Source organism: Opisthorchis viverrini, assembly GCF_000715545.1.
Source record: "Opisthorchis viverrini unplaced genomic scaffold opera_v5_154, whole genome shotgun sequence".
Classification (NCBI taxonomy): Eukaryota; Metazoa; Platyhelminthes; class Trematoda; order Opisthorchiida; family Opisthorchiidae; genus Opisthorchis; species Opisthorchis viverrini.
The window spans coordinates 449,464-461,471 of record NW_008751809.1 but is presented as its reverse complement, the minus strand read 5'-3'; the positions used below and the strand labels follow the sequence as shown (position 1 = coordinate 461,471).

General features: G+C 46.4%; 1 protein-coding gene across 1 annotated transcript in view; it reads left to right on the top strand.

Annotated features, from left to right (window-relative positions):
* The window catches only part of T265_06962 (hypothetical protein), a gene marked incomplete at both ends in the record, with an annotated part of 29,305 nt that extends 20,408 nt beyond the window's left edge, over positions 1-8,897 (top strand). The window contains 3 exons of the mRNA XM_009172368.1: positions 3,799-4,021; positions 6,488-6,697; positions 7,681-8,897. Of these exons, the coding sequence (XP_009170632.1) occupies positions 3,799-4,021; positions 6,488-6,697; positions 7,681-8,334 (1,087 nt within the window). The remainder of the gene's footprint in view (positions 1-3,798; positions 4,022-6,487; positions 6,698-7,680) is intronic.
* Positions 8,898-12,008: the final 3,111 nt, after the last annotated feature.

The following is a 12,008-nucleotide window of genomic DNA, read 5'->3' as shown; positions in this document are numbered from 1 at the left end:
AGCAGCTTGTTGTCCTGCTTGCTTCAGAGTGCGAACATTGAAAGCGGCCAGATAGAGTGGGTGTCGAGGCTTGAGGACTGATCTGGAGATTCCTGAAGATGTCGGCGCCATGTGACGAGCAGACGCTGCACGCAAAACCGATGCATGACGAACGGAGTCATCAGTCCTAAGTGCTGGGCCTACAAGGAGAGAGTTATTAATGGGGTGGGGAGAGGGGGAAGAAAAAGTATGTGAAGGAGAAAGAAGGGAGGCGTCAGCAGTAGCCTGTTTTCGCTTACCCGCCTGTGTGTGTGCAGCAAGTAAGGCGACCCGGCTGATGGCACCACGCGACGGCCGATGTGGCATGAGAATATTGTTAGTTGTGTAGTGGCTGAACTTATTGTTAGTTGTGTAGGTCATGGCTGAACTCTGAAGGTGTTAGACGCCTGCCGAAAGATGGCATAATGGTAGTCAGTTTATTCAGCAGGGCTTGTGTTTCTTCTCCGTCTTCAAAGGTAAGGCAGTGCATTCTGCGAACTTCACACACTCACACACACGCCACTTCCCACCATCAAACGCTCCGTCTTCAAAGGTAAGGCAGTGCATTCTGCGAACTTCACACACACACACACACACGCCACTTCCCATCCATCAAACGATGCACTGCGACCAACGCATCTACCAGCCCCCTAGCTATTGTCTAAACGATCACGTGGAAGAGTAAACTAAAATAATCACTTCATAACCTCAAGAGATTTGATCCATGTTGCAGCCTTTCATATTCGTACTCTATGTCAAATCGGGTAACGAGCATCTGGTGCCGAAACCTTACTTTCCTTATTTGTCGGTTTACGTTGTGTCTTCGAGATACCTATACAAGACCTCACTTCCGTTGTGCACAACACCCCGCGTAAGACGAGCTCAAATGTTCGACATTTCACTCCGGGCATCCGGTGATCCTGGTGCAATGGCCGATAGCATCTATGGTGCGGAATTTGCACTCAGCCCCAAGGCTGAAAGCGTCTTAATTGACCGGATCCCAATTAACAAGTATTTGCACTGCTTTTGTCTGGCTCAATTAGGATCAATGCAAATCGATGCTGTAAACGGTATTTTTTGTCTTATAAGATATCGTTCATCTGTGACATCATCGGTGCCTAGCTGCCATTCCACCCAAAGGAAGCACGAGGGTTGGGATACTGCCAGGTTTCTTATGCCTAGAAGGAGAAGTAGAGAGGCAGAAGTTGGATTCTAACCACTGACCCTTCGGTCAGTGAGTTCGAACTCTAACCACTGAGCCATATCACCCTCTCATTTGTTTTACGCCCCGCCAGACTACAGTTCCGGGACCTAGGAGGACAGGTTTTATCAAGATCTCTCACGACTGCTTCGGTCAGCAAGATGGCGGGCATAATGATTCTGGGGGTGGTGTGAATGCCCAAGATCGACAACTAAGTCCGGAAGGTGCACAATTAGATTGTAGGTTTGGGATGGGTGCTCAGCGAACTTATAATGGAGAGCGACGGCTTCATTTGTGTGTTGATCATCGTCTGCTCTTGGCCAGTTTGAACTTCCAGCGCAATCGCTCCCATCGAGTTCCTTAAAGGCCACCAACCACATGACAATCGCGGACTCAGTTAAGCCATGTGGCTACCAGTTACCAATGAGGAGCCTCAACTAAGGATTGTCATTGCTTGTGAGGAACGCAACTTGACTCTGATCATTTCATTGTGCCAGCCTGATTATCGCATCGCTTTCTGTCAACAGTACGCGTGCGAAGGCGGAGCAGTCTCCTTCATCAACTTCGGCAGGTTTCAGTAGCTCAAGAGTACCGAGTTGATCTGGTTAAAAAGCTGCTGAGAGACGCACAGTCATCCGGATGACGAATATTGTTTGGAAGTTGAATGGAAGTGGGCTAAAAAGCTATGGTTCCAGCTTTCAGAACTCTGTCCAGTCCATTTAACTATACTAAATGAACACTGGCTATCGTCGAGACCAGCAGATCTGCTACCAGAAAGTCCATAGCGGCAACTGGCGCGCGGAGATCCCTTACACTAGAAAGTCAGGAGCTTGAAGAATGGAGAATGATAGAGAACGCTGGTGGATTTCGAAGGCGCAGGGGATCGAAGAGCGCCTTCCTTGCAGACAACAGCCGCACCTTTTTTCAGCTGATTCGATCAGCCGGTCAAAAGAAGGCAGGTGCCAGCGACGGAATGTTAATTCACTACCTCAATAGTCGTCTTGAGCGGTGGGCGGAGGACTTCCAAGAGTAGTTAAGTTGGTCCTCTTCAACATAACAACAGGAATAACTCAGTGTGTCTAAGTGGAACGTCGACACCAGCCTGCTGCAAATGACCGAAATCCAGCATGAGGTATCAATCCTCAGGCATGACAAGGCTTTTGGCTCGGATAGCCTACACCCCGCACTCTTTAAAGATGTTGGTCTGGTCCTGGTGAACAGTCTGACAACCATACTGCAGATTTTGAACGAAAGCAGAATAGGTGTCGAACGGAGTTCCACCAAGAACGTCATGCAAATTCCATCGTTGCACTAGCCAGGTTTCCGCCGCATCTAAGGTGCTCTGTGGCATTATTTTCCTTAGGTTGATCGACTATCGAGAGAGACGGGTCCGTGGGAATCAAGCTGGGTTTCCTTATTGCCAAGGATGCATGGACCATATCTTTACCTTGAGACATGTTCCTGAACAGCACCACTTTTAAACGTTCCACGTTAGTCGTTTTTCCTCTCGACTCTCCCGATTATCAGAAACTTTGGCGGCGTCTGGAAATCAAAGTTGTTTCTTCAAACTTTATATCCCTTATGAAAAAAATCGTTCAGCTGTAGCACCCTTCCGGTGCCTAACTGCCATGCCACTCGAAGGAGACACGAGGGCTGGGATACTGCCAGGTTGCCCAAGCCTAGACAGGGGAAGTCGAGAGGCGGAGGTCGGATTCGAATCACGGACCTTCCGGTCAGTAAATTTGCGCTCTAACCACTTGTGATCGGGTTAGCCGATAATGGGTGAACCTCTTACTGGTTGCACTGCGTCCACTCAGCGACTCAGTATTGCAGTTACACAAGTTTGAAAAACTTCGTGTAGCAAATTAACACGGGCATGGTTTGCGCACTTTTCGGCGCTAAATTTGTATGTGGCCGCTAAAGATGGTGTGAGCATTCACAAGTCGTTTGATTTGGCTTTACTGTATTTCCCCTGCTTTTGCTCCGTTAATAAACCTTTGTCATTCGGCTGTTTCCTTCGAATGCGGGTTAATTTAGTGACGATTTCCGGGACTGGATGGTGATACTGATAAGGACGGTCGCAATGAGTGACCGGTAATTTTCGACAATTGGTTTTAAGAGAGTTCCCTTTTAAACACACATTTTGCCTCTTTGGGCGTATAGCTCTATATCCTAGTTGTCAAGCCCATACACGCCATGTAGCGATTACTCGACCCTACTATCAGTTCCGGGAGCTATCGTCTTGAAAGTGTATCGGTTAATGATAATTTAACCGCTGGGTAAATTCTGTCATGGTTGTAGTTGATAACTGGTGGACTCAACTCAACTAAAATCAGCTCAGAAAAAAATAAACCCTCGACCTCTGGGACACATGCATATTTTTTTACGTTTCAGTACAGCCACCTTCAGGCATCCGATTGTATCGTCCTAATGGATATCAATTACCTTCCGTTACTGGTTATCACTAATTCACTGCCATCACTGTCACCATAACCCTAGTTTGTTTTAGGATACAATTCAGCATGGTGTTCGGTTACTAGGCCATCTTATTCGCCTTCTCTATTTCTATTCCTTTTCAGTCGCGATCATCACAATCAACTGGAACGCAAAAGGCGAGCCAGCATCAAGACAAGTTACAATGATCTCAGGGAGGTCATACCTAGTCTACGGGGATCAAAGGCTTCCCGAGCTGTGATCCTGCAACGAGCAGTTGAGTGTATTGAGGAGTTGGTTAAGCTCAATCGTGACCATACACATTGCGTTGAAACTCTGAAACGGCAAAATGACGCGTTGGAATCAAAGGTTTGTGCTCAGTTTGACAGTGCTTGGACTGGGTTCAATCTGCTTGTCTATTTTTCCACGGGGTGTTCGGCAGCCCATTTGTGTACCTTACTGCTAGGTGTTAGCCACTAGGTGTAGAATCTCATACTAAGTAAGACGCTATTGCGTCAGCTGGTCTTCGTTAATGCGTGTATCTACCATAATACCCTATCATTCTTTTCATCTAAGCATCTGCCCGGTTCACATCCATGAATAAATTTACTAAAGATGAACACTTCGTATTTGAGACAATTTCGTGCTATGGGTTTCTAGCAAGTCCAACTCGGGAACCTAGCTCACCGTTGCTTGACACGGGGTACTTTACTTCCAGAAATGGCGAAATCATTCTATTGGAAAAATTGATAGTGCCCTTCAATTTGTGCTTGAATCAACAATCAATTTAGATAAACTAACACACCGACCTATCAGTAAGCTCCATTTTCTGTGTTCAGACACGTCTCCATCTAGCAATTATTTCCGTTTCATCTTTGGAGTCCGCCCATCTAATACAATGATCACTCGTTCGACTGATACGACAGGCTGTTGTGTCTTACTGAACGATAGTGCAACTCTGTGTCGGTCCCTTGGCTCCCTGCTCCACCCCCTATGCTATATCAAAAGGCACGGTATCTCCACATAGCCCTTTATGGAGACAAAGGAAAATTACTACAGCTGTATTTATAGGGTGTGCGTCGAGTCAAGGAGGCTCGATCCGGATTGGCTGGCATTCTGACCAATCAGGGTATGCTTTCGTCTGGTCCGTGACACATCCGTCCAAATGATGTAATGTTCGGTTATTAGGGACGGTTGGCCTCCGGACACAGGCTATGTTGGCATGCATGCAGGCTGATGTCCAACGTCCCATATAATCAAGATTGTCGGATTTCCGAGCGTGCTTTGGAGTTGAAATGACTAATCTTATCACACCGTTCAGATGCGGAAGGCGTAAGGGATACTCGGTGGTTCTTGCGTCTTAAGCGGCCACCTTTGTCGGGGATGCTACTTGCTGCGCGTGCATGTTTCTCCTTGTGTAGGGAGTATTTGCGGACACAAAATGAGTCACTCCAGTCACGGTGATGGTCTGTGCAGGAATCGAGGCGAAGATAAACCAGCTGTAGCTTGCGTGACAACATTAGCGTGTCAGTTAAGCAATTACACTGTAGACTGTAGTACTCATACCTATTGCCGAGCGCAATATCCTTCACCGGTAGCCTGTCCCACATTGATGCATTTTGAATGTTCACGAGAGTGGTCGCCGATAGGGGTTTCGGATGTGCATTACGTTATGAGTGAACTAATGGCCCACCTCTATGTTCTGTTCTTGGGAGTCTTCGCACTGATGATAGCCTCGGGACTGTTTCATTTTGTTCGCTGCCCGTCTTTGGGAGAGGATTTTGGAAGACAGGTCTGTGAACGACGGTTGTGCTACACCAAGCTTATTGTGGCAGTTAACCACTGTACTTTTTTCCCTTAAGAGATCCCGGTATTTCCACTAGACTATCCTAACAGGGTTTTAAAGACTCAGTTATTAAGGCTTCTTCAAGGCAAAATGCAAGTTTCGTGCAATACACTGAAAAATGTTTACTTTACATCGAGAAGCATTCAGCATTTAATTAATCTTGGTATATCTTAACATTCAAAGTATTTATCTGATTAGTAGGCACCACTATCGTTGATGAAGTTGGTGATAATAATGGTGATGCTCAAGTAAACATGGATAGGATTGAACCTGTTGGGAAGAACGTGATGACCATCTGTTGGCAGTTTCCTACGACATTTCCAGATTATGGTCATCTGGGACTGGGTGTCCGAAGTGAAGCCTGTCAAGCGAAGCTGCCAACCGATGTCAGTGGCGTTCTTGTTGTCAGTTTCTGTCCAGATTGCCTGAGTGAATGTCTGTAGGCACCTCGGAATGATTGTGTTAAGCTAGCACTAAGTCCCTCCCCCATCCACCTTTATTCTTTTCTTTACAATAAGGCTTTCAAATAAGTCATGGTTGTACGGCAGTGAAGCATTGGTGTTGAACACTGATGTCATACTGTCGTTGATGATGATGATGATGATGACATTCGTTCCGCAAACATTTTTCAGTACCACAGGGTTCGGGGGGCGTGAAGTACCGCATGGGTTGAGCTATTCAACACAACTTACTGCTCACTGGTATGTTGGTGGGAAAGGATCGAAAGGAAGGGCTGCACGAGCTCCCTGTCTCCACGAGTGTTGATATACAGTGCGAGAAGATACCTTCATAAGTAGTCATTTGATTGGTGTTCTGGTTCTGTTAGCTACGCGAAGCTTATTTCCTTCTTTGTTAGCGGACAGGTGCACTTTAACCGCTTCCCCTATAGGTATTTCCTCAACCATTGTTTCTCGCTGGAATGTGTCGCCAAATTGTATTGATGCCACCATTTCATACAAAACTCTACTCAACTGCTGTACTACTCACAGGTTCAAGACCTCCAACGTTACATCCAGCGTCTTGATGGTGAAGAGGCAGTCAGCGCATCGTGTTGCTCGTCGTTTCCAGGTTGCGGGTCGGCACCTGGAAACGGAGCGTTGAGGCTCTTGTCGGGCTCTATTACACCGGCTGGGACTTCAGGATCTGGTTCTTCAGGTGTACCCGTTTATCGTTTGTTGCCGCATGATGCTGCTGATAAGGTGAGTTTCGAAAGTGGATGACTGGTTAAACTACTGGCTTCATCAAATGGGTTTATTTCTCCCTGTAGTCCTCCTAATCGGATACAAGCATGAGCCACTGTACCGTTTTCGGACAACATGCTGTTCCGTCCCATAAGCTAGCTTCGCTGAAACGAATTAATCCTGCGCTTTTTCACAGAAAAATCTGTGAACCTGTCTAACGTCTTGTAACGTGGCTGATGTAGTAGGACAGTATCCGGACAGTAACTATCGGTTCGAAAGAGTCCGTGTCTGACACTTTCGTTCATTGGTTTTAGCGCACGGCCACATGTTTTTTTGGTTCAGAAGTATGCCTTTAATTGTGCAACGCAAGAGGTGCCATGACTTTCAGTCCCCTTGATTGAATGGTGGAATGCCCAGAAAGACGGCTGAAAATGGCCAGTGTAACCGAAGCAGACATCGGAGTTCGCTGCAGTTTCACTGTATTGACAAACTGTATGAATTATGTTTCGGTGTCCCAATGCGCTTTCTCGGGCCTAATCGATTCAGAAACAAGACTTGGGCTCAGAACTAACACATTCGTGGCCCAATTTTGGCCTTGACGAATGAGTGTTCCCTTCCAGACCCCGGTGAACTGAAAGCGTCTCAGCCGTCTCATGAGTAGCATAAAAACTATGCGCATGGGAGACTATACTCCTGAATGATCCGTTCCAGGATATCAAACTTAGGTTACTTATTTTTCTGTATTCCACGAAATGGCCTACAGTAACACCGCAATCAAACACAGTCATCTCACTGCCGTAAAGATATGTTATTCGTGGAGAACCGTGCTGTGGGAGTAGGAAACAACCTTGGGATATTGCCCGTAGTCCCATTTTCATGTCTACATTCTAAATCCACCAAACTTTGGCCTTGCAGCGATAAAGGTCTTTTTAGATTTCTCTTACTGTTATGAATGATCTGTCGGTTTAGCGACTCCTAAGTTGCCCGTTCTTCTGTTACAGCCAGGGCCGTCTCATGGCTCTGTTCAAACTGTTGGTTTTGCAAACAGACCAACCACCCATAATGGAACTCCTCAAGGATCGACAGCAGTTTCCCACACTTTTTCATCACGCACACGAACTAGTCCAGCAATCCATTTGTCCACCTCAGCGTGCGCACTCTCGTCTGGATACAGTGGGATGAACGCCCTCAGTGCTGCAGTCAACTTAGTCGCCAGCACTAACTCAGCGTTTTCGTCGGCATCATCCTCCACTGGCTCGAACTGCGACCCTCCACAGTCTTCTTCACAGCGTTCCAGTCCAGGATGTCTTTCGTCTTCCTCTTCAACTGCTTCCTCTTTCAACCAATGCTGTTCTCGTGGTAGGGGTCAGAGCGAAGAACGCTCCCTCATCATCGACGTCCCATCGTCCGGGGATATAGACTTTGCTGAGACTAATGGCACAGGCTCCTTTTGTAGCTTGAAGACTAATGGCACTGCGGCACTTCCCACTAGTCCGACATCTCGGACCTCCTCACCACCCTCTATTCTACTTACTGTGCCAGTACGACCACTGGCAACGTGCACGCAGACACACGGATCAAGAAAGCTTTCCTCAAGTGACGTGGATGCTGCTGTGGGGCTCAGTGATATCTCCAAACGACGTCGTCTCACTTGATCTCAGTTGTTCACTTCTCAGGCCATCCCTTCTAAGCTATTCCGTACGATAAATACGCAACTTCCCAATTTTTCTATGATGTATCTATCCGGCCTGTTGACGACTTCCGCTCACTCCGCACTTGACTGCGTCAAACTGGCCCACACAACTCCTATCTTGTTGGAGGTTCGGTGTAATTTGATTTTCTGAAATCCAAAGTATGTATTTTATTTGTACAGATGGCATGTCCGTTAGGACAACTATGACACTAGGAGTATTACTTTCCATGCTTAGTTGTATGTTTTACGACCTGGCGATCACAGCACCTAATGTTAATATCCTTACTACGTCTCCTCATATTGGCGTTCAAGGCCTTTATTGTCTCCACAGCATGTCTATATCGTTGCATTGGCATGCTTATCACTCTTAAATATTCAATCATTGATTATTACCGTTGTGGTTTTTCGTTGTTCATATCATGGTTTTGTTTGTTGGCTTTCTCTTACTTTCCTTTATTTGTCCTTATACCTTTTGTGAAACTGGCCACTATTATCGGTAGAATAATAGATCTTGATAAATAAAGCTTCTGACTTATTGGTCGGTGTTCTTTTCGCGATTTCACACCCACTGTTATTGGTCCCACTCAGGACAGTTTAGGTTCCTCTATCACTCAGGTGTTGGCCGTGCATTTGCATATGTTGGTTTTAGCATTCGAGACATTTCTCACAGTGCTGTTCGTTTTGAGGCTTGTTGGGTAATTACCATGTCCATTGGTTATACGTGCAGGCGTCCGGTCTTAGTGTCTCCAATTAGCGTCTCCCATTAGGTATCCAGCGTAAGTTTCAACGTAGGATTAACCCGACTGCTGACGGCGTAATTCCTTGCACAATAGATTCCGCAGGCAAACCAGTGGACTTCGACAGCGCTTTTTTCTCATTGTCATTCGGGTATCCCTTGGATGGTCAGGTCACAAATTATGGTATAGCCATAGTCATCAGTCGAACTTCCCGCTGGTTCTTTTCGGACATCGCCTCACTCTCGTCACCCGTGACAACAGAACCGGTGTAAAACGCCGGTGCTTCAGTACCGTTCCGCTGTGATTATTCGAGGATTCTGTTATGAGACGAGTACTTCAGAGAAAATATTTAGGGCTTACCTGCCACGAACATTCTGGAATATCCTTATCTCTTGACAGATGCACACAACAACCGGGCCATTGGAATCGATACCGAACCCGAGATAGTTCAGTGGTTAAGGCGTGGACTTAATGACTGGAACGTCCGTGATTCAAACTTAACCTCGGTATCTCGACTGCTTTTGTCCATGCATGGGAAACCTTGGAGTATCTCAGCCCTCTTGCTCCATTCGGGGGACATGGCAACGATGCAGTCACTGCATGTTGTAGATGTACGATTATTTTGTCTTGTGGTGTCTCCATCCAGGCACAGCGGAGCAAGTTGACTCCTTAGGGGTATCGCTTGCCGAAACCACTCAGAGTTCTTAATCACCTTCATAACTGTTTCCCCAGGGTAGGGTTACCCACCTTCACAACAAATAGTATCTTTTCGTTGGATGATAACGTAACTCATTCGTTTACCTGGGTGGTTGTGTGAACTGGCTGGAGACGAGTTTACCTCAAGTCATCAAAGTTAAATGAGCTTTTGTTAATTTCGACACCTATGTCGCCGGTGTGAAGTCAGCTGGTTTATCAAAAGCACAGTGTACACTACGGTAATGCGATCCATGCTGCTTTATGAATCAGAAACGCGGGTTGTACGCGCAGACGACGTACGATAGCTGTCCCCGATTGATTAGCTGGGTCACAGGGAACAACGAATAGGGAGTACTGAGGCACACCAGACGGTCTTAGAAAAAATGAATTATTCCACGATGCATTAGTTACTCACGCTTCCTAGGTTACGCTAGCTAGGATATGTACTCCGCATACCAGAGGACCGTATGCCTCGCAGAACTCTTTTCGCCCAGCCATGTACTCAGTGATAGCGACCGAGAGACTTCTTGAATGAGGATCCCAGGACCCAACCCACCAATGGTTAATGATACTGGCATACTGGTTCAATCATGCATTGAATGAACTAAACCTCTGTGGCCTCTGTGGTCGGGCTGCGGGCCCCGGTTAAACAGACCATATACACCACTGTCCTCAATTGGTCCAGGGTATGGATGTAGCCTCAAACGTTGATACTTTTTCAAAACTGCTTAGTCTCATTCTCATCAGCAACGGACTTAACAGTCTATTCATCGCAAGACTACTGGAGGATTAACGCCCAGTCGTGAAGAAAAGTATGTAAAATTAGCGGAGCACTTAGGTTTAATTCGTGATTGCATAACTGAGCGTTCACTATCAGTTGTGCGTCATTACCACACCCCTGATGGTGAATCCCGAAGGCAAGCCAAACTGGCTGATAGAGTCAGAGTCAGAAAGTCTTATGCCTAGCACACCTCATTATTAATGATGGGAACCTTCCCTTCGCTCTTTTGTTTGATATGGAGTACTGAGGAGTACCCCAGACCTCCTCATATTGCTTTAATTACCCTAGAAAAGCCACAAATGTTTGTGAGAGCTATGGGGAGTCCAACCCATTAGATGCTGCTGCGAGGGCTCGTGCTATGTAAACTCTGTATTGTCCCACTATAGCAAAGCATTCAACTCTGGGGACAAACCGATGATTCTGATAGGGCTGATGAAACGTCTACTGAATACTGAACTTGCATCGGATTCTCGAACATCGCTTCAAATTCTGGCCCACCGCGGACTGCTCCATCGGCTTCGGAACATCGTTCGACTGGGTTCAGGGAAACCCATACGGACCATCCCGTGGGTTGACGGTGTAGCTGTTAAACCCTTCTTCATTTCTTGATCGTAGCCTAATTAATTCACTTGGATTTTTGTTCCGGAAACTTGGCCTAAGAAAATAGGAATGCGATGTCCACCATGACTCCGTCCAAACCAGAAAACCTAGTACGTTGAATACTGCTTTGAAGGTACTGTTTCATTCCAGGTGAAATGACGGAAGTAAACACACTAGCACAGATTGATCTGGAGGCAACAGTGATGAAACCAATCTATGCTGCAAGTTTATTTTTTTCGGAATGAAACGTGGGGTTTTGATTTGTTCATGACAGCCCACTTGTTCTGTAGCAGATCCAAAATGCCGGAAACGACACACTCTGTAGCTCCTGGTATCTTCCGAATTGAACTAAACTCAAACTGGTCTGTGGCAACTTGAACCGTGGAAATCAACCCACCACAAAGTACACATTCGTATAAAATGCTTACTGCGTCAACACAACCGGAATACCCTACCATCTGTGCTGTGAATGTTCACTCTGCACTACTTTTGCTAGAAGAGACTCGGAATTGATGTGGCTTTATGTTTGAGTTTATCAAAAAGGGGGATTGCAAGAGTAAAACGAAGAAACTACCCGGTCTGATTCGGCGCTCAGTATTCGCACAATGGAATTGGATTTTCGAAAGTTATGACGTGTCCCTGATGGACTGAAGCAATCGGGCAATTCAGATGAGAGTGCCATTCCAAACTTTTAAGCCCCATTTAGGCATCTCGGGGTCTTGTCGATGCTGGGAAATTATCCCACAGGACTTTTCAGCCAGAGACATGGTTGCTTCAGTGAACAATTAAATTCGGTGAGCTGCAAAAATATGGACGTAGAGC